A 22752-nucleotide genomic window follows, 5' to 3' on the forward strand; every position below is an offset into this window, starting at 1 on the left:
TCTATCCATCAGCTCATATACTTTGATCTTCTTTTATTATCATTCATTTTTACGTGTCCATTCGCTGCTATATGATGGATATCGGCTTAAGCATCGGAAATATGAAATCATCATGACACGAAGTAGTTTTCTTCTATTTATTGTAATTATTATTTATAAGAGTTTTCTAAAACTCTAAGTTATTTTTAGTTATTTTGTATACATTTTATTTTTACAATTTTGGAGATAACTATATTAATTATATATATATATATATATATATATATATATATATATTTAGACAATCTATTCTATTTTACATATTTTATAATATCTTATATTAAAATTTATATGAGCATTATACTAAATTTTGATAAAAAAGTTTGACTTCAAATAGTTTGATAAGATTAAATAAGATTACTTCTCATTACAAAAATTCATAGAATCTTAAATTAAAAATCTCCCCTTCCTAATGATCCATCTAAAGTATATTATTTCAATATATTTGAAGATAATTTTTATAATCTAATATTCAATAAATATTACATTATAATTAAATTTAGTAATTCACTGCTTCTCAATTCACTAACTTAAAAAACGATTATTATCAGCTTTTCTTTTATTATTATTTCTAAGCTTCATTTTCATTTATGAAAACTCAAAAGCTTTATACTATTTTTTAAACTTAAAAGAGTATATCTAATTATCTTCATGGTTACACTACTATTATTTTAAAAATTGTTATTAACTTGAACTTTTATTTGGGTTAGTATCTATTTAATTATAGTTTATTTTTCAAAAAAATCATTAATATATTTTTTTTTTCATAAATCTTTCTACTATTCAATATCTTTTGAGAAACATAAAGAAGAAGTGTTACTGTTTATGAAGTTCAAGTGCAAAATCATAATATCTATATTTAGTGAAGATGGGTGATATAAACAATATACATGAAAAAAAAATCTATAAACTTATGTTTTAGTTGAAAGTGATATTACTTTTAGGTAAGTGATATTTTGACTCTTAACAAATTCTCAAAAGTCATTTTATATTATCCTTCACCTTTTTTTTCTTTATTAATATAAAAATTTACTTTTTCTTTATAACTATTTTATCCCTACTATCAATGTTAAAGGAACGTTTTTGTGTCAAAAGGTTTTTTCTTTACTTTTATATAATTGAGTTAAATATGTTTTTTTTTCTTAACTTTTAATAAAATTTTGTTAAGTTTATTTGAAGTTTTAAACGCATTTCTTAATTTACATTGATGTGAAAATATGTCGAACAATGTAAACAACTCAAATATTATCACGAAACAAGTTTGAAAGCTTAACAAAATTTGGTTAAAAAATGACTAAATCTATGTATTTATATTGTTGGAACTAAATTAAGTCTTAAGTAAAAGTTTTAAGGGTTAAATATGTTTTTGATCCTTTAACATTTAGTAAAAATTGGAATTAGTCCCTTTGAAACTTGTACCCAATTTAGTCTTTCAACTTTAAAAATGTGTAAATTTAATTATTTTAATCAAATTTTATTATTTATTTAACGTTTCAAATACGTTTGAAACGTCAAATAAACTTAAAGACTAAATTAAATTAAAGTTTTAAAAAATGATTAATTTCAATTTTTACTTAAATTTATGAAACTAAAAATATATTTAACCTAAAATTTTGAAATTCTAACTTTTACATAAAATTGAAAAACTAAAAATATATTTAACCTTGTATTATTTAACTCGCTCGTAATTCATATGCAAGTTAGGCACTCTTCCATGACATTCACTCTAACAATCAAATTAATCATAAGTATGAAATTTCATTTGCCAAAAGCTTCCAAAGAAAAGGTGATTGAAAAACTAGTGTGATTATCTTGATGGCAATGATTAGAATGTTGGGTATAACAGAATGACTCTTCATCCATGTTAAAGCTTTGGTGTGTGTTCCACCTTCCATCATACCATGCACTCAATGTGGGAATGACTATAGGTCCCATTAACCCATTAAGTTTCAGTGGCAAACTTTTTCCGTGCATTTTCTCCAACCAAACGTACCATAAACCCTCATGTGAACCATATATATTTTATTTCTACACTTAGTTACTTTTTCTATTATTTATGTATTTATTGATATAAATTTTGATCATTCTCATAGTAACAAATTGGGGAAATCATGTCTCTCGGTACATTAAAATATTGTCCCAAACAAACAAAAAGAATAAACATTATAAGCCAATAGATATTAACCGATCATGTTGTTGTTTTACAAAAAAAATAAATGACTTGGATTGAAGTTTTTATTTATAAAAAATAAATTAATAATAACCTAACTTTTACACAAACTTGGGCACCCAAGTGGGGTTGGGAAAGATCTAGAGTGGTTTAAGGGAAAAGAAAAGTAATGAAAAAGTTGTCCTTTTTAAATTATTTTGTGGGAAGGAGATAGAGAAAGAACTCATATTGCATAAATGTAGGGAAGCATGCATGCCTTTAAGCATTATCACAGTTGTGGTTCACACAAACATATATAAAAGAAGCAAAAAGTTAAAAGATAAATAAACAAAAATATAAAATTTCATAGGATTCCTGTCTCTCTTTCTCTCATATTTTTTTTATATATATATATATATATATATATATATATATATATATATATATATATATATAATATAATATAATATAATATAATATAAATTGATGAAAAAGTAAGTTGGTGGCTAAGCTTAGTCAAGGTGACCCTCCAACTAGGAGGATTAATTGTGTAAAGAAAATGTGTATCTTCTAGTTTATTAGTTAGGTTAGATGTGAAAAATGTAACGTCCCAAATTATATACGTCATGCATGTATAATAAAGACGTCACATACATAATATAGGAAAGCAGTTAAGAGAATTAGGATTTACAATCATCCCTAAAGAGTCGAAATTTAAAACTTAAACGCGATCAAGGTTTAAGTTGGAAACTTGAAAGGAAAGGTATTCCAAGATACAGGGAATAACTCAGAAAGTCCTATGAAGACTAAACAGCAGCATCGCTATCTTCTTCCAAAGCTGCCTCCAAACGAACCTTCTCGCCATCTGCTCCCACCCAAGTGGATGATCATCGCAAAAGAAAAGCATACCCAAGCAACCACAAACACACAAGCAAGGGTAAGCTAGATATACAAAAATCATGATATCACAAACATACTTGAAAAACCACATCACTATGAATCACATACTCTTTCACTTTAATACTAACATTATAACGCATACATACACCCGAACGTTCGCTAGGAATGTAGAAGTGAACGAACGCCATTGAGCTTGGCCGAACGCTATTTAACTTGGCCGAACGCTAATAGCTCTAGACGAACACTATTTGGACGAACGCTAGTACACAACGAGTACTACTGAGACCGAGCGTCAATAAGACTGAACGCTACGAGCTTTGCCGAACGCTACCTGGCCAAACACTATTAAGACGAGCGCTCACACAGAATAAGCACTACCGAGACCAAGCGTTACTAAGACCGAACACTACCAACACTATAAAAGTGACCGAACGCTATTAATTCATCACTTGAACGAACACTACAAGTTTGGTTGAACACTATATGGCAGAATACTATTTGGCAACACTATTGAGATTGACCGAACGCCTCTCAACCAGCACATGAGCGATCGTTACTAAACCTTCACATGAACGAATGCTACTAAGGACGATCGTTAAGTTACTTAACGCCAAGCCAACATTTGACCGAACGCTGCTCAATCACCACATGACCGATCGTTACTCAGGCTGCACACGACCGAACGCTACTAAGCCATAAATGAACGAACGCTACTAAACTAATGACATGACCGATCTCTATTAAGGACGAACGGTCAGTGACTTAACGCCAGACCAACATCTACCGAACGCTAATAAGGACGAACGTTAAGTGACTTAACGCCAGACCAACATCTGACCGAACGGTCAATTCAGTCAGCACATGACCGATCCTCCAAATCAGACATGGACGAACGGTCAGTTTTTGACGTTCTGCAGAATTCTGCAAAATGAAGTCAGAACATCTCCTTGACCATTTTCAACCATTTTTATCAACTTCTAACACCCTTAATTCTTGTTTTATACTTAATTGAACTTACCTAAATGATTATAAACATTCCTACTACCATTCTAAAATGATTAAGACTCAAATTCAACTCTAAAACACCAATTTCTCCAACTTAGGTACCCAAATCCAATTCTAATACTTTGCACCTATTTTGATCCATTTAGTGATTCAAACAAGTCACAATACAACAGCTAAGACTGTCCCAACAACCCAATTTCGTTTTAGGCCACAAATACCCAATTTCACTACCTCACTTCCTTTCAAAATGACCTAACGGACCACCCAACTCCCTCATCCAAATTAATTCCAAACAACACAACATAGTTTCCAAACAACCAAACCATGCATAATTCAACCCATACACATAACACATAATAAATCTTAAGAAAGTAATCTAGCTTCCCTTACCTCTTGAAGACTTTCTTCACTAACTTCATCTTCCACCAGAGGTTCTCCCTCCCATCCTTTTCTGGTGGAGTTTCCCCCCCTTCCCTGGTTCCCTTTCTCCTTTTTTTTTCTCATTTAGTGACACTCTCCCGTGATCAAACAGGTGACGTCCGTGATCAAACAGTGACGTCCGTGATCAAACAGGACAAACGCTTACTACAAATGAGGATGGTCGCTCGCTCACAGAACAAGGACGAACGTTCACTAACAAACGAAGACGAATGCTCGCTAAGAAACGAAGACGAACGCTCGCTACAGACGAGGACGAATGCTCGCTACAGACGAAGACGAACGCTCGCTACAAACGAGGACGAACGCTCGCTACGAACGAAGACGAACGCTCGCTACAAACGAAGACGAACGCTCGCTACAGGCGAGGACGAACGTTCACCTCTTGAAGCATTTGATTTCCTTTGTTTTCCATTTCTCTGTCATCCACTCGAGGCCTTTCATTCAGCATCTTCTTCTTCTTCCTTTTTCTCTGGAAGAATTTCTTCACTAACTTGTCTTCCACCACCTAATCAGAGATCAACCGGTTCAGAGAAGAGAATGGAAGAGAGAAGGAAGAGGTTGGTGTAGAGAGATGGCGGAGAGAATGGAAAATGAGGTTCTTACAAAAAACATGTTGAATTTTGTTGCTCTTGTAATACTTTAAAATGAAAATTTTAAATTGGTCATATAGGTAGGACATGCATGACATTTTGTGAAGTCACAAAAATAATAAATGAGAAACTTTTGTGTATTTTAATTTTAATTTTAACATGGAAACATGTAATTCTTTGCCATTGATATTTCTTTAATTTGTTTAAATAATAAATAAAGGGTTTTTGTTTATATAAATTTTAATTTTAACACAATAAAGATTTTAACAAAATAATAAAGCTAATAATTTTTTTTGAGTATTTTCCATTGATAATTTCAGTATATAGTACATTCAAACTATACTTTGAGAAAACCATGATAATGTTGGTGGGAAAAAAAAAATCATGGTTGTTCCAAACATATTATAATTATAGTATGTCTAATTTGATACTTGTTCCAATGTATTAAAAATTTGGATAATGATAGTTTGACAACATTTTTTTGACAACATTTTAACACCATCTACGCGTCATTCTATGATTGGTTCATGTTAGTATTTATGATTATTATTATTGATTGTGTAATAATTTTGAACCAATCACAGAATGACACGTAGATAATGTTAAAATGTTATCAAAAAAATATTGTCAAAATATCATTATACAACGAAAGTGAGGACAAATTAGACACAAATTTTAGTAACTATGAACATATTCCAAACACTTTTAAAAATGAGGACTGAATTAAGATTATGGAACAAAAGTGGGGACCAAAAGAGAATATTAAACAAAAAAACAAAAGAAAAAGGAATTGACCATGTCACTATTCTAGGGCAAAATTGCATAATGAATTGGTCAGGGATGTAAATAATTTGAAATGTGTAATTTCACAAAAACAAACAAGTCTAACGAAACTTGTAAAAGATTAGGGTTTCAAAACTCTGTCTACACACCAAAAGAAGGTACTATTTGTAACTTCTCTATTATTTTTCTTATTTGATGTGATTTAAACAATGAGATATAAGATGTGCAACCAAACACGTGCCTATTATATTAATGTTGGAGGATAACGTGGAATCATTCACTATTTTTTTTTTTTCTGTAAGCAAAACCAAGAAATAATATATTATTCTTCTCTATTATTTTATATTTCTCTTAAATTTTCCACTTAGATTCTATGACAACCTGATTTGGGCCATAGCCTTCTAACCACTCTCATAATCTAATGTTATCTATAGTTAGGCCATGCTACTTGAAAGTTATGATTAACTTTGTCTTTTAAGAGAAATCTTATTTTTTATGTTTATATTTGCATGGATTACACTCTTTTCATTCTTTACATTTGGGGTGTAATTTTAATCCTTTCAAGTTTTAGTTATTACCTATTGGATTGCAAGTGTGCTTTTCTAATACATTTCTAATTAGAATGTTTTAGATGTCATAATTTGGGTGTTTTAGATGATAATTGTGTGTAATTTTAATTTTTAAATATTATATAAATCATGTTAATAATCTTTCTATATATTAATAGTTTCACATAGTTTAGAAATTGAGATTAATAATTTAAATATATATTTTATATTTATTTTTAAAACATTTTTTAAGATTAAAGTTGTAATAAAAGTTTTAGGTTTTAAAGTGAATAATATTTTTTATGTGGTGAATTTAATAATGCTATTTTAACATTTTTTTTTCTTTCAATTTCAACCATTTTTTTTACCATTCTCCACTATTAATTTTGCCATCAACATTTTGAGCATTATAATAAGTAGTGACTATATTTGTGGCCAACAACATTACTCTATTCTCCCTACATATATGTTTGATGTTTCCTTTTCAACATCTATAAATTCAACTTCCTAATAAAAACATACCCAAGAATTATATTTCTGAAACAAACTTTCCACCAAACCAATTATAACAAAGAAGTGAAAAGATCCACAGCAAAAAAAAGTACTCTTTTACCATCATGACATTGGTATGGGGTTTTGTCATAATGTCATAATTATGCTTAGGGATTTAATAACAAGGTTCAAACCCTTTTGCCCATAGTCTTCCCCTTTAATCCCACCTTTATTAAACACCATATTTCTAAATTATTTCTTTTCTTGAGATACATCAACTAACAAAACTTTAATAAGAGTTATTTTAGTCTATTTTCTTTGATTTTCATCCTTTGATTACTATTTGAGAACGAACTAAGAAGATGTGAGTATAGAAAGGAAAGGTTAATGATAGGTACTTAATTTGAGTGGAATAATATTTTAATTATAATAAAAAACAAATTACTTGAAATATACGACCCAAAAAAATTTGGTGGTAGCAAATAGACGTTTACTTTCTGTACCCCTATTATTACTAATTACACTCCATAGGAAAAGACTCAAACGCCTCCGTCATAGTATCACACCATTGCTACCGCATCCACCACCGTCACTGTCGCACCGCTGGCACTGAGGAAGAAGAGAGAAAGAACATTCCAGAGAGAAAGAAGAAGAGGAAAAATGAAAAAAAAAAACTCATTTTTGCATGATGTATTTTTTGTATTATGGAAAGCTTTTTCTTAAACATGTTTTAACGTATGAGCATTTAGAAAGAGGGTCCGGCTAATCAGTGTTCACTGATTAAGAATAACTAATATACATTGAAATTTACAAAAGTTCATAATTAATTGTGACATGAATTTTTATATCAACAATTATTAATGTAGTTTTATTTTATTTAAAGTACAAATTTTTTTATAAATGTTGTAAACTGTATTTGGTAATTTATTTGATACACAAACAAAATTAATTAGTAAATAATTTTAAGTTCTTTTTATTTAACCGCTTTTCTTTTCATTCTAATGTTGTTAAAAATTAAAATATAATTAAACTTAAAAAAATTAAATTAATAAAATAATAAAGTGCCAAACATCTAAAAGAATTTATAAAAAAAAAAAACATTTAAAGGGTACTTTTATCTTTTAATTTATGAAGTTAATTACTCTAGATTTCAATATAAATACAATGAAATAAACTTCTGTATAAGTTTATATTATTTTGATTACAAGAATTAATTATTCTAGATTTCAACATAACATAAGTCTATATTATTTTGATTACTAGAGTTAATTATTTTAGATTTCAACATAACATAATCAAATATAATTAATTATACCTTAATATGGTACTAATTAATATTCCCCTTAGAAAAATCCATTAGGAAAGACATTTTATGAGTTTTGACATTTCTTTTTCGAAAATTTCGTTCTGAAAAATTTATTTCGGGGACACGTTTCATAACATTATATTTCAGAAATCATGTTTTAGAAATTTTCTTTCAAAAATTTCGTTTTGGAAATGTTGTTTTGAAAATTAAAAAAAAAAAACTTGTTTTGAAAAGCTTCCGAAATATGTCATTTTAAAGTTACTTTTTTGAAAGATAAAGTGGTCATTTTGAAAGTTTGAGAGGTGGGCAAAAAATTGTGGAGTGTAGGAAGTAAAAGTCCAGTAGAAAACTCATAGGATTTTGCTTCCTGCACCCACATAGTTATAGAGTTGTAGGTACTAAGAAGAAAAAAACTATACAACAAGAGTTAGCAAGCAAATCTTGTTAATCCTTTTATTCTTCGTTACAACACTTAAATTACCAAATAGTTAAATTAGTTCATAAATTATATACTATTTAACCCTTAAGTTTAGCACGGCACATTTTTTTTTTCACTGATCGTTCCCCAAATTTTGTCCCCTAATCTTTTCAAAATACTTTACCATCAATTTATTGTAATTTTCACACGTTTTACTAATATTCCAAGTTCATAATAAATCGACCAGGTGCCAAAAAAAATTAAAACAATGTTGTTTAGTAAAATTTGAAAACAAGAACATGTCCTTTGGTGTTTATTTTTATTTGTTTTGTTTGATACATCATTGCTAAAAGGTTAAGGAACGTAAAAATATGTCATTATCAAAGCTAATTGAATTTTAATGCTATAATATTTGTTAATTGATTCTTTTTATTATCATAACATACAATATTTTGTGGACAAAATAAATTATCATCCAATCTATAAATTATTATTGTTATTATAAAAAGAAACACTAACATCACACCCTCTAACTTGAAAATTTGTTACACAGTCTCCATCCTTCACATTTTCATAATCTCAACCAATCTTTATATAATCAAAATTTATAAATTGTGAAAAAGGTTAAGAACACTCAATTTTGTGTAACTTACAGATTCATTCATCAAGCTCATGGTCATTTTCAATTATGTAATTATTTTTCTCATAATACTTTGTTTTGAATGTGGATTCCATTTGTTCTTTAACATCACTGTAACCTAACCATATTTTTACATTACATTACAACAATTTTCTAAAATAAAATGCACAACCTTATGTTTATGAACAAACTCAAAAAAATTAAAATACCTCATTCAAACTAAAATATCAAGACACCAAACTTGGAGATTTTTCAAGCTATATATGGTTCCCCTTACTCAATGTACCTAATATTTTTAAGAAATGTGGGATTTCCAACTCAATTTAAGTTACTAACTCTAAATAACCTTTCACATATCTCTCAGATCTTTTTTCATGCAAATTATCTTCTCTATTTGTATAATCAATCAATGTCAAACAACATTTACATCTTTAAGGATCAAACTCCCCCTGCAACAAAATTATACTAATTTTACATTTGCAAAGTTAACAAGTTGTGATGCACCTCTCTCTCTCTCTCTTTCACTCTCACCTTTTCCTTCCTGAAACAGTTTTCTTCACAGCTCCAACAGACACCAAAAACTGGTCAAGGGATGAAAGGGTCCTCATGTCATCTGGAGGAAAATAGCTGGCTGCTTTTCCCATGATTGATGAGAAGAGAAGGGACAGTGAAGGCCATGCAGCATTGCTTTCCACCAGAAACTCATCCAGAAATGCAAATGCAGCCCTAAAATCAGACCTGCTTGCACTTATTGGACCAGCAAAGTGAGCAGGGATTATTCTCTTGAACCTCCAATCTCTGGAAATGCTATCAACCCACTCTCTAACCTGGATCATAATAAGTAACACAAAATGTCAATCCAGGTCATTTTCATCTATTTTTATTCCCTCAACATTTTCAATTCAAATTTGTCACTCTCAGAATTAACTTGGTTTAGTTAGTTTTCACTTTTAGTCCAGAGTTTAATCATTGTACACTATTAGAAAAGATGGTAAATATGAACTTGTAAATAGTAATTGCAAAAGTTAACAAACTTATCCTATAACAATTTGTGATTGAATGACAATGTAAAAAAATCTTACTTTGTCAATATATTATGATTGATATCATGAAGCATAAACACCAGACTTAACTAGGAAACAGACATTCCTAAAAAGCTAGAGCCTAAAATACAAAACATAAGGACAACACACATATACTGTTGAGGGATTAACATATGGTATTCCCTCCTCTGCAAATGAAAAATAGGCACTATGTGGAAATAAAAATAAGAATAGAAAAGAAGAAGAATAGTAACAATTTTTATGTGGAAAACCCTTCTCAATGAAAGTAAGGAAAAAATTGAGGGACCTAGTTGTTGGGTTTGATATAAACTTAAATGTATTAGCCATTGGAGTCTAGGTAGTTCATGAGTTAGCCGTTTTTGTCTGATTTGAGTACAAGAGACAAAATTGTAGAAATATAAATTGTATTGTAGATTGCATGAAAACAACAAGAAGAGGTGAAATCAAGTTTTTTCACAATAGAGAGTTTGTTGTCTACACTAGTCAAGTAAAAGATCTCCATATAGAAAATAAGACTACAAATAGTCTCTATTTCTTGCATTAGATGATAAGTATTATCCTGATCGTGTCAGGTCTTTTATACTAATATGACAATTTATGGAATTATACTTAAGTCCAAAGTAAAAGGTGTGGACATTATTTTTGAGGACTCAATTTGAGGTGCTACTGCTGGTTTATCTAAACGGACTCAGATGTTTGTGAAAAAAGTATTTCAACTATTGCAGGTTTTAACAAGCTGAAGGTTTGTAAATCTTGCTTTAGAGATCCTAATTCAAGGTTCAAAGGTTTTGATGCTGGAAGTTGATGACAAAATATTGACTTTCATTATAGCTTGGCATCTTAAACCAAGAGGGAGCAATCATGATCTTTTAAACGAAGTTAATTTGATTTTTCATTATGCACTTAAGAGGAAAATTAGGGAAAATTAGTCTTGTGTTATCTGTGGCATCATGCTTAAGGCAAAAGGATTTCCAGATTATAAGTTTCCTTATGCTATGTTTATCTCTGAAGATCTTGAGCATTTTGACGGCTTCTTGGATGGAGAAACATCACAAAAGTTAAGTGGTACTAGTTGCATCAACGATGCACCTTTCATAAAATGAGTATGGAAAAATATGACAATGGTTGGGCTTTTGAGGACTATGGTCCTGCACTTGATGTTCCAATGAAAAATGTCAGGGAAGAAAATCAAGGTGAATATTGTTCTTTTGGGAAACTCTTGCTTTCAAGGCTCAAGTCTCTTGCTGAAGCTCAGAGGACAACAAAAGAAGGTTGAACTTTTTCAAAATCTAGAGCTGCAAATTGCTCAGCTCCTATTAAGTAAAATTATTCATTTTCTACAGTTGAGCGTTTCCTATATGTTGTGTTTGTTTTCTTTGTAATGTTTGAGTTTGTTTATTGTTGTGCTTCTGAGTTTTTAGTCAAGTTAAGAAATGTGATGTACTACAATCTCTTTTATTAATGAAAATCTCAGTCTTCGTGTGATAAAGAATCTTCAGATTGCTTAATCTTTTAAAAATATACAATTACATTTGATGATGTCTTATAGAAACTAGATCAGAAACTCAAACAAAGGAACTGAGAATTGCGTATAGAAGTTTCAGAAATTCTTTTACAGACACACCACTTGCACTTCGAGGGTCCAGGAACCTCCCACTAATCAACTATTTTCTCCCCTCCCCCCAAACCTGAAAACACACCTCTATATTAGTGAACCGAAACATATAGAATCAAGTGTGTGTTTGTTAGTGATGTAGTCACCAAAATTTAAAATCTAATGTGTATCTTTATATATGATAATATGATAATGCCAAGTGAATTTTACACTCCAATTACCTTTTTCGAATACATAATTGGTTCTAAAATTCAACGACTACACCAAAAAAACAAACAATAAATTTTTTATTTATATTCACTGATACCTCGATTTACCAAATCAAGTTAATATTATTACAGAACAATATCAAATTTCAAAAATAAAAATAATTTAAATGGTTGATTTTTTTTATTAATTTGAAAAATTCAAATATATTATGATATTATAAAATTATAATTATAAAAGTAAATATAAATAATTTTTACCATAAATGACAATTTTTATTTATTTTGTAGATAATGTTTTATTATAAATAGTTATTTTAGTTTTAAAAAATATTAATATACAAAAAAGATTAGATAAAAAACGGGTTAAAATAAAAACATAGTCACTTAGAAAATAAAATTGGCCAATAAATTATTTTAATTTAAAAAAATATTACTTATTCTAAGTGTTTTTATACAGAAATTGAATTAAAGTTTATTTTAATTTTTTATTTTTTTTTAAAACATCACTCCTTCTATTGCTATAGAAAAGGTAACGAAGAATTCCTCAAAACCCGTAGTCAAAGCGAAAATGCGTGACTTAGTATTAATGATAATCGTCATTTTCTTTTTAAGGTAAAAATATAGTCACCATAATTGAAAAGCTTACATCTTCCTTTTTTTTTTTAGTTTGCTCAACTTAATTTACTAGTTAAGAACATGCCAACTTTTACACTTAGAAATTGAATAAATTAGAAATTTTAACCTTTTTATTTCATTTTATTTGAAATTTAATTAATGTAAAAAAAAAACTAATTAACACATGCCAACTTCTTATTTCTCCAGACCTGTTATTGTTCTTATTATTTAATTATATTGTATTTCTGGAAGGATTAGAAATTGTCTAACCGGCTCTGCCAGATTCAACTTCTTGTTTTCCCAAGAATTTTTATATTGGGATTATTTTTTATGATTGTCAAATACTTTATTCTTCTCTGACCATTTATAGTAATATTTTATTATTGTTAATTTGTTTATAATTATCTTGTATGAATTCTATTATGAATGTATATTGTGATGTTTGATATGAAATTATGCATTTGAAATATAGTATGAGTCTCGGGGAGAGACTCTATAATGGTATGGTATTAGTGTATATGTTGATGTTGAGGGTCCTGTTGTTGGTGGTAATCCTAAAACTCTAATAATTTTCCAGTCTCAATTAGAGAAGGATGTGTTATGTGGTGAGAGTAGTAGGAGGTCCTAGTCTATGTTTATAGACATTATGGATTAACCTTGTGGGTGATATGATATATTATATTTGGCCAAAAATTTTGTTGTTGAAATCACCACAAGTGCATGACCACCCGAGACTTCCATCAACATTATATCCGGATAATAGAGTCTAGTATGATAATTGCATCTTACAAGAATTTATGGTGAATGTATTACGTATAATAATAGTGTCATGCTTTTCTTTGAATTTTGCATGGTAGCTCACCCTTACTTGTTTGTTTGTGCCGGAAAAATCTTATTTTTGCGATGATCGTGATGATCGTATAATGTTTTTGTTATACGGGAGTAGATGAGGGAACGACGTCTGAACCAATTCAAGTGAAGGAGGAAGCAGCAGAAAAATGAAGAGTATTTTAAGAAGAAAAAATAAAATTAAGAGTGTTTTATTTATGTGTAAAAATATAATGTATTTCCAGTGTGAACCATTTTACTCATAAATGGATGATTGTAATAATGTAAAATATTTATATTATTAATGAAATAATTGGTGTGAGATGTTTTATATTTTGGGGTGTTACATTTAGTGGTATCAGAGCGATTCGTCCTTAAGACGACCTAAGAGTTGTGGATTTATCCTACGAACTCATATTATAAATCGTAATAACAATAATTCTCTGTGTGAACAGAGAAATGACACAAACAAGTAAGGGTGAGCTACCATGCAAAATTCAAAGAAAAGCATGACACTATTATTATACGTAATACATTCACCATAAATTCTAGTAAGATGCAATTATCATACTAGACTCTATTATCCGGATATAATGTTGATGGAAGTCTCGGGTGGTCATGCACTTGTGGTGATTTCTACAATAAAATTTTTGGCCAAATAGAATATATCATATCACCCACAAGGTTAATCCATTAATGTCTATAAACATAGACTAGGACCTCCTACTACTCTCACCACATAACACATCCTTCTCTAATTGAGACTGGAAAATTATTAGAGCTTTAGGATCACCACCAACAACAGGACCCTCAACATCAACATATACACTAATACCATACCATTATAGAGTCTCTCCCTGAGACTCATACTATATTTCAAATGCATAATTTCATATCAAACATCACAATAAACATTCATAATAGAATTCATACAAGATAATTATAAACAAATTAAATATAATAAAATATTACTATAAATGGTCATAGAAGAATACAATATTTGACAATCATAAAAATAATCTTAATATAAAAATTTTTGGGGAAACAAGAAGTTGAATCTGGCAGAGCCGGTTAGACAACTTCCAATCCATCCAAAAATACAATATAATTAAATAACAAGAACAATAACATGTCTGGGGAAATAAGAAGTTGAATCTGGCAGAGCCGGTTAGACAACTTCTAATCCTTCCAAAAATGCAATAAAATAAATAAGTAAAGCAATAAATAGTTTGGGGAAACAAGAAGTTGAGTCTGGCAGAGCCGGTTAGACAACTTCTAATCCTTCCAAAAATGCAATAAAAATAAATAAGTAAAGCAATAAAAGTTTGGGGAAATAAGAAGTTGAATCTGGCAGAGCCGGTTAGACAACTACTAATCCTTCCAAAAATGCAATAAAATAAATAAGGAAAGCAAATAAAAGTTTGGGGAAATAAGAAGTTGAATCTGGCAGAGCCGGTTAGACAACTTCTAATCCTTCCAAAAATACAATAAAATAAATCAGGAAAAACAAATAAAAGTTTGGGGAAACAAGAAGTTGAATATGGCAGAGTCGGTTAGACAACTTCTAATCCATCCCAAAAATACAAAAATAAACAACTAATAACATACAAATGGCATAACATAATCAACATCACATTTTACAACTATCACACTTGGATCTAAACACAGAAGCATGTTCTCATTCAAAATTGAAGATCATATAGAAACAAAATACTTCATATTCAAGATTTAAGATAAGACAAAAGCAAAATATAGCATATTCAAGACTCAAGATAATACAAAATGAAATACTCAAAGTTAGCTCCCCAGACTTAGTTTCCTCCTCTGAAACCGTTCTCCGAAAACTTCCAGAATTTCCCCTCTTCAACTAGAATTTCCTCCAACTCTCTTCTCTCACAAAATTTCTAGAATTTTGGTGCAAGTTTTCAGCCTCCCCCTTGGCTATTTATAGCCAAAAATTTTTACTATTCATTTTTACTATTCATTTTTACTATTCATTTTTACTATTCAAAAATTATTTTTTATTCACCATTCTCATCTTATGGAGGGCTTTTACTTCCTGCACCCCTTTATTACTAGATGCTTTGAATTGTGTAATGTGGACCACATAATTGTTTCATCTAATTTATGTTTGAATGACTATTATTTTTTTTTCTTTCGAAATAAACTATGGTTGTTTTATGTGAATAGTCTTTTTAGTTTCTATTTTATGCACAATATAAACAGGAAAATGAGTTGGGTTATGAATATGGCACTCTTCTGGTTGTATGTGTGCAGTTGAGGATTGATGACTATAATGATACATTTTAATGACTAATTTTAGTGATAAAAAATAATTAATGACTATAATGATAAATTTATAAACTAAAAAATATTTATAATTAAAATAGTTTTAAAAAATTATAATTACTATGTAAATTTATAATTAAAATATTTTTTTTATTATAAATTAGTTTCTAAATTAATTATTAAAGTTTTGATTATCAAAAGAATTAATCTTTAATTGAAAAATTAATTTTTAATTTAATCTCTAAATATATTTTTAGTTATTAAAATTGATTATTATTTAAAAAATTTCTTATAGTGAAATAATTAATAATCACAATTATGCTAAATTAAACTTGCATCTAAAATTTTGTTCTTAAATCAATCATAGATCAATTATCATACGACTCTTTGATTGTATTATAGTGTGTTCTAAATGAGTTACAAGATCTTATTTTCTCTAAAAGATATCACTTTATCATAAATTTGAGGATTGTTGAGACAAAATTTTTAAAATGTTATAATTGTATTTCTTTCAAGAATATTGCTCCCTCCATCACCACCAAATGTTCCCTACACCTCTCCATATCTTTTTTGTCCCTTCAATAATATTTTTTTACCGTAGTAAATTTTCACCCACATCCACCTACTTCATTAACGTACTATTAATGGTTCTCTTATAAGAATGCACCTCCACACACACAACCACATTACCCGTCGAATGACCACTGCACCACGAAAGCCACTGCACTATGAACCAAAACAAAAATGGAGAAGAAGTGCAAACGGATATGGAGAAGGAGAGAAAGTGAGAGTCGGGGGATGAGAAGAAACAGATTTGGAAGTGAGAGTAGGGGATGAGAAACAAACGGATCTGAAAACTAAAACAGAGAGTGGGAGACTTGGGGTGGTGGGGATTTAGGGTTTCAGAAAAAAAAAGAGTAAATAAATAAAGTTAATTAAATAAAGAGTAGGAGACTAATTTCTTAGCAGTGGTAGTGGTGACGCTATCTGCTGTGTTTATAATAAACAAAAGGTTAAGAAAATAATGGTTACAGAGAAAATCAAAATAAATAAATTCTGAAACCACTACCATAATTGAACATAAATAAATGTCTCAAATAGGCAAAATCAAGCTTGGAGCATAGTGACACGAGAAGATGAGACTGAAAACTTTGTTGTAGTAACCTTCAGTACGTTCTACCTTATTCTCCTTCAAATTAAAGATAATGATATTATAAGCCCCAATCTCTGAATATGCGAGAAACAGAAGATCACCCCACATGCACAAAATCCGCAGGAAATCGTAATAAGGAGAGATATTCAGAATTTCATAACTTACACTCACCAACCGACTCCAAGATCTTTCCTCTCGAACGTCCTTCAATGTCAATACAACAAAGACTGTCATCCGTTCATCAAAAGAAACACAGAGACAACCATTCAAAACTCACATAGAAGTAAAATCAGAAGCTTTAGTTTCAGGCACCAACAAATATCTGCAACTATCGTTCTTTAGATCGTACAAAAATATTTGTGGCTCCTCAAATTTCGATTCTTCAAAAGAATATCCTATCCAGTTAACAGTACCATTCAGAGAGTATCCATTATTTTCAAAAGTGAGAAAAGCTGGAGAGGTCGTTATAGTACGTCTCCAGCATACGTCACCCATGCAGTAAACCCACACACTCGTTCGTTGTGTACTGCAATCCAAAACCATTGCCACCACCTTGTAACTGTCCCTCCGATCATCGTACCCAAACCCAAAATTTATATCATATTGAACACCAATGCCATAATTAAGACGCAAGCTTGGTGAAGGTCTGGAGCAAATCTTGGTGGCGGGGTTCCAAAAGCAGACCCAGTGCTCTTCACACTCATTTGTTGAAAGAGAGTGATGTAGAGAAAGCAAACCATTGCAAGAACCGAATAAATATTTATAGGGTTTGGGACATCGCAAGATACGACCACAAGAAGATGGTGCAGGCTTTTGGATTAAACAAGGTAAAGAGCGTAAACGAGCCATGAAACATTGACTCTTGTATCTCTGTCTGGCCAGTAAGAGGATTTGTGGGTTTCTGGAAGACCTTTCAAGGTGCAATTTCACCAAGTAAGGATCGGATATAAGAAATTTCCATGTCTTTGAAAAGCACCTGAATCGCACGAGACTCGTCATAGGAAGCCATGACACAATTTCCAGTATGATTTCATGAGGGAGTATTCCAGCAGAAGAAATCGTCATCGGTCTTTCTTTCAAAATCATGTGAGATCGGCTGTGGCAACCCCAACATATAAGAATAGATACCATGCTTGAATCTGTTCCTCTGAAATGCTTGAATTAAAGTTTATTTTAATTTTTTATTATAATATCTTTTTTAATTATTTTTTTTATAATTTAATATTTTAAAATATATTTGGTTGTTATAAATATTTAAAACTATTTAAGAAACTATAACTATAATGAAAAAATTAAAAGAGAAAAAAAATCTGTCAGTTTTATATAAAAGACTCAAAATATATTTGGTTGTTTTAAATATTTAAAACTATTTAAGAAACTATAATTATAAGGCAAAAAAAAAGATAAAAAAATCTGCCAGTTTAATATAAAATATTCAAAATATATTTGATTTTTACAAATATTTAAAACTATTTAAGAAACTATCATTATAATGAAAAAATAAAAAAGAAAAAAAAATTGTCAGTTTTATATAAAAATATGTCAAAATAGCGATTACTAAATTCAAATTTTTTAAAACGTCAATAAATTTAATAAAAATTTAGTTAAAATAATTAACTTCATGGTTTACAAAAATTTTGAGATTAAATTAAATTAAATTTTGAAAAAAACTAATTTCAATTTTTATTAAAAGTTGAGAGACAAAAATATATTTAACTCATTTTTTTAATTATATTCATTATTTTAATTGTAAAAAAATAAAATATTCAAAAACTCATGTATTATTTTTAATGTAAAAGAAATTTAATATAATATCTTATATCTTTAAAAAATGGGTATGTATTTTTCCAACTTCTTTATTCTCTTATAAACTAACTAATTTATATGATAACTTGAAAGCTAAAACTTTAAACATTTAAAATAATATATCATGTTTAAAAGGAAAAAATATAAAATAAATAAATTATATAAATAAATATGTATTAAAAAATATTAAATTTAAAATTAATATACATGATAATTAAATTTTAAATTACTTAAATAAAAGTGTATGCATACGTAACATCGTCACATTTTTTTTTTAAAACATCACTCCTTCTCGTGTGTAATCGACATTAATACAATAATATTTGTGTGTTTATTTAATAATTAAGACGTTAATATTTCAAACATTTTTTTAAGGTTAAAAAAATTATTGCTATAGAAAAGGTAACGAAGAATTCCTCAAAACCCGTAGTCAAAGCGAAAATGCGTGACTTAGTATTAATGATAATCGTCATTTTCTTTTTAAGGTAAAAATATAGTCACCATAATTGAAAAGCTTACATCTTCCTTTTTTTTTTTAGTTTGCTCAACTTAATTTACTAGTTAAGAACATGCCAACTTTTACACTTAGAAATTGAATAAATTAGAAATTTTAACCTTTTTATTTCATTTTATTTGAAATTTAATTAATGTAAAAAAAAAACTAATTAACACATTCAACAAAAAAGTTTTTTTTTTCATAATTTTGACATCTAATTATACTATAAAATTGGAAATATATCCTTTAGGTTATTAGAAGCCCTTTTATCATATTTAATGAATCTTTAATCTCGTTTTATATTACTATAAAAAGAATTTATACGAAAAGATTTTATGCCTAAATTACTGAATATATCAACTCACCCACTCTTCTTAACCATACACCTGGTAGAGATAAATTCTACATTAGTGGAGTTTTAGAAAATTACTGAAAATTTGAGTCAAAGTTTTCAATTGTGGAAAAATTTTATTTATAAAGAAAATTCTTAAATAATAACTAATTTTATTGATAAAAAATAATTAATGACTATAATGATAAATTTATAAACTAAAAATTATTAATAATTAAAATAGTTTCAAAATATTATAATAACTATTTAAATTTATAGTTAAAGTAGTTTTTATTATAAATTAGTTTCTAATTAATTATTATCATTAATTATTAAAATTTTGATTATCAAAAGAATTAATCTTTAATTGAAAAATTAATTTTTAAGTTAATCTCTAAAGATATTTTTAGTTATTAAAATTGATTATTATTTAAGAATTTTCTTATAGTGAAATAATAATCACAATTATTCTGAGGGCTTTGACTGTATTGTAGTGTGTTCTAAATGAGTTACAATCAACTTTTGAAGATTGTTGAGACAAAATTATTAAAATGTTATAATTGTATTTCTTGAAATCGGTCAACTTTGCTTGAAGACTCTGTTGCACACTCATTTTCTTTTCCCTAACTTTGTTCTTGCTGTAGTTTCATACAATTTATGATTTAAGATAAGAGATAATTTGAATTTTTTTTTCTTTCAAATTTTTTAATTTTCTTTAAGAATAAAATTATAGTAGAACTTTAATCTCCAAAATAGATAACACTGATAAATTTTAACAATATATTATCTTAACGGATTGGTGTTGAAACATATTGTCAAACAAAATTTTTTAAAAAAATAATACAATGATGATTGACCATATCAACATATTTATTTAAGGTTGAAATACATTTTTAAATAATATCATCTTAAACATAATATCCATAACATAACATTTTTGTTATAAGGACATCAAAAGATAGAGGAATAAATACGTAAAAAGAATAAGGCAAGTATCTGCATCAAAAGATGAAGATATTAAGGACAAAGTTAAGAAAATAAGCGTTACATATATAGGAAATTAAAATAAAGTCAACATAGTGGAAATTAAAAAATGATTTAGAATTCAAGAAATGCAATAAGAAAGACATCGGTTAGATAAAATCAAAAGATAAATTACATATCTGGTTTCTCAAGCACTTTCACTTTAATAATCTTCATTATCAACTTCACCATTCTACTTTCACTCCTTTTCTTCTCCATTTACACAAATAAGACAGAAACACCATGACAATTTTGAACCTTGGATTAGAAAATTCTAGCTCACTGGAAACAATTTTGACAATGTACATAAGTTTAATTTTTTTCAGCCAAAATCAATGCAGAAACGAAATTTTATTAATAGTGAAACAATCATGGAACAAATCAAACTAAGGAAATACCAAAATTATGTCCATACCTTTGAAAAAGTTCTGAAACCACTACCTTAATTTAACATAAATAAATGTCTCAAATAGGCAAAATCAAGCTTGGAACATAGTGACACGAGAAGATGTAATAGAGAAATTTCTTGTAGTAAGTTTGAGTACGTTCTACTTTATTCTCCTTCAAATTAGAGATAATGATATTGGAAGCACCCCCATTTGAATATGCGACAAACAAAAGATCACCCCACATGCACAAATTCCGCACCTTATAGTAATAAGGAGAGATATTCAGAGTTTCATAACTTACACTCACCAATCGACTCCAAGATCTTTCGTCTCGAACGTCCTTCAATGCCAATACAACAAAGACTGTCTTCCCTTTCTCTAAAGAAACACAAAGACAACCATTGAAAACTCCCATAGAAAGAAAAGCAAAATCTATGGGGACGAATTCAGGCACCGACAAACATCTGAAAGTATCGTTATTTAGATCATAGGAAAATATTTGTAGCTTCTTAGTTCTCGATTCTCCCAAAGAAGCTCCTATCCAGTTAACAGTGCCATTCAGAGAGTATCCATTACTGTCAAGAGTGAAAAAAGTCATCGGATAGGTCATTAAAGAACGTCTCCAACATACGTCACTCATGGAGTAAACCCACACACTCGTTTGACGTGTACGAAATTTCACAACCATTGCTACCACCTTGTAACTTCCCTCCTATCATCGTACCCAAACCCAAAATTCATATCATGGCGAACATCAGTGCCGAGACGCAGTCTTGGTGAAGGTTTGGAGCAAATTTTGGTGGCAGGGTTCCAAAAGCAGACCCAGTGCTCTACATACTCCTTTGTGGAAAGAGAGTGATGTAGAGAAAGCAAACCATTGCAAGAACCCAATAAATATTTATAGGGTTTGGGGCATCGCAAGATACGACCACAAGAAGAGCGTGCAGGCTTTTGGATTAAACAAGGTAGATAGCATAAACGAGCAGAGAAACATTGACTCTTGAATTTCTGTGTCGTCAGTAAGAGGATTTGTGGGTTTCTGAAAGACCTTTCAAGGTGCAATTTCACCAAGTAAGGATCGGATATAAGAAATTTCCATGTCTTTGAAACGCACCTGAATCGCATGAGACTCGTCACAGGAAGCCATGACAGAATTTCCAGTATGAGTTCATCAAGGAGTATTCTACCAGAAGAAATTGCCATTGATCTTTCTTCCAAAATCCTGTGAGATCGGCTGTCGCAACCCTAATATATAGTTTACAATATATAGTTTATTTGAGTTACGGGTTAAACGACTTAATTCACTTTTTTTTTTAAATAAAAAAATTATAATTTTTTATTTTAAATCTAAATAAACGTTACTAATGTTAAATTCTAAAGACAATTAAAAAAATATCATACAAATCTCAAAATATGTACAAAAAGCGAATAATTAAAATTTTAATATTGATAATTTTTCTATCACTTCCATTTATAATATTAGAGTCTTAAACAGATAAATCTATAATATTTTTCTCTCTTCAAACATTTCTTTTTTATTACCATCTACAATGTAATAAAATAATTGCTAACTAATAATATTGAAACACAAAATAATAAATAAATAAATAAAATTATGTGGGT

The 22752-nt window shown here is 29.1% G+C and overlaps 1 protein-coding gene and 1 pseudogene across 1 annotated transcript; both read right to left on the reverse strand.

Moving 5' to 3' along the window:
- Window positions 1-17357: 17357 nt before the first annotated feature.
- LOC124834480 (F-box/kelch-repeat protein At3g23880-like) lies at window positions 17358-18149 on the reverse strand. Its single transcript, XM_047309180.1, has one exon. It carries the CDS (start codon window positions 18147-18149, stop codon window positions 17358-17360), a length of 792 nt encoding a protein of 263 aa, XP_047165136.1.
- Window positions 18150-21205: 3056 nt separating this feature from the next.
- LOC124834479 (F-box/kelch-repeat protein At3g23880-like) lies at window positions 21206-22332 on the reverse strand (annotated as a pseudogene).
- Window positions 22333-22752: the final 420 nt, after the last annotated feature.

The sequence above is a fragment of the Vigna umbellata genome, chromosome 8 (genome assembly GCF_029865625.1).
Source record: "Vigna umbellata cultivar VRB3 chromosome 8, Vumbellata_1.0, whole genome shotgun sequence".
In the NCBI taxonomy this organism is placed as follows: Eukaryota; Viridiplantae; Streptophyta; class Magnoliopsida; order Fabales; family Fabaceae; genus Vigna; species Vigna umbellata.

What these genes read in the sequence shown, in the direction of transcription:
- LOC124834480 (XM_047309180.1), bottom strand. Translation starts at nt 18,149, where the DNA reads ATGACGATTTCTTCTGCTGGAATACTCCCTCATGAAATCATACTGGAA.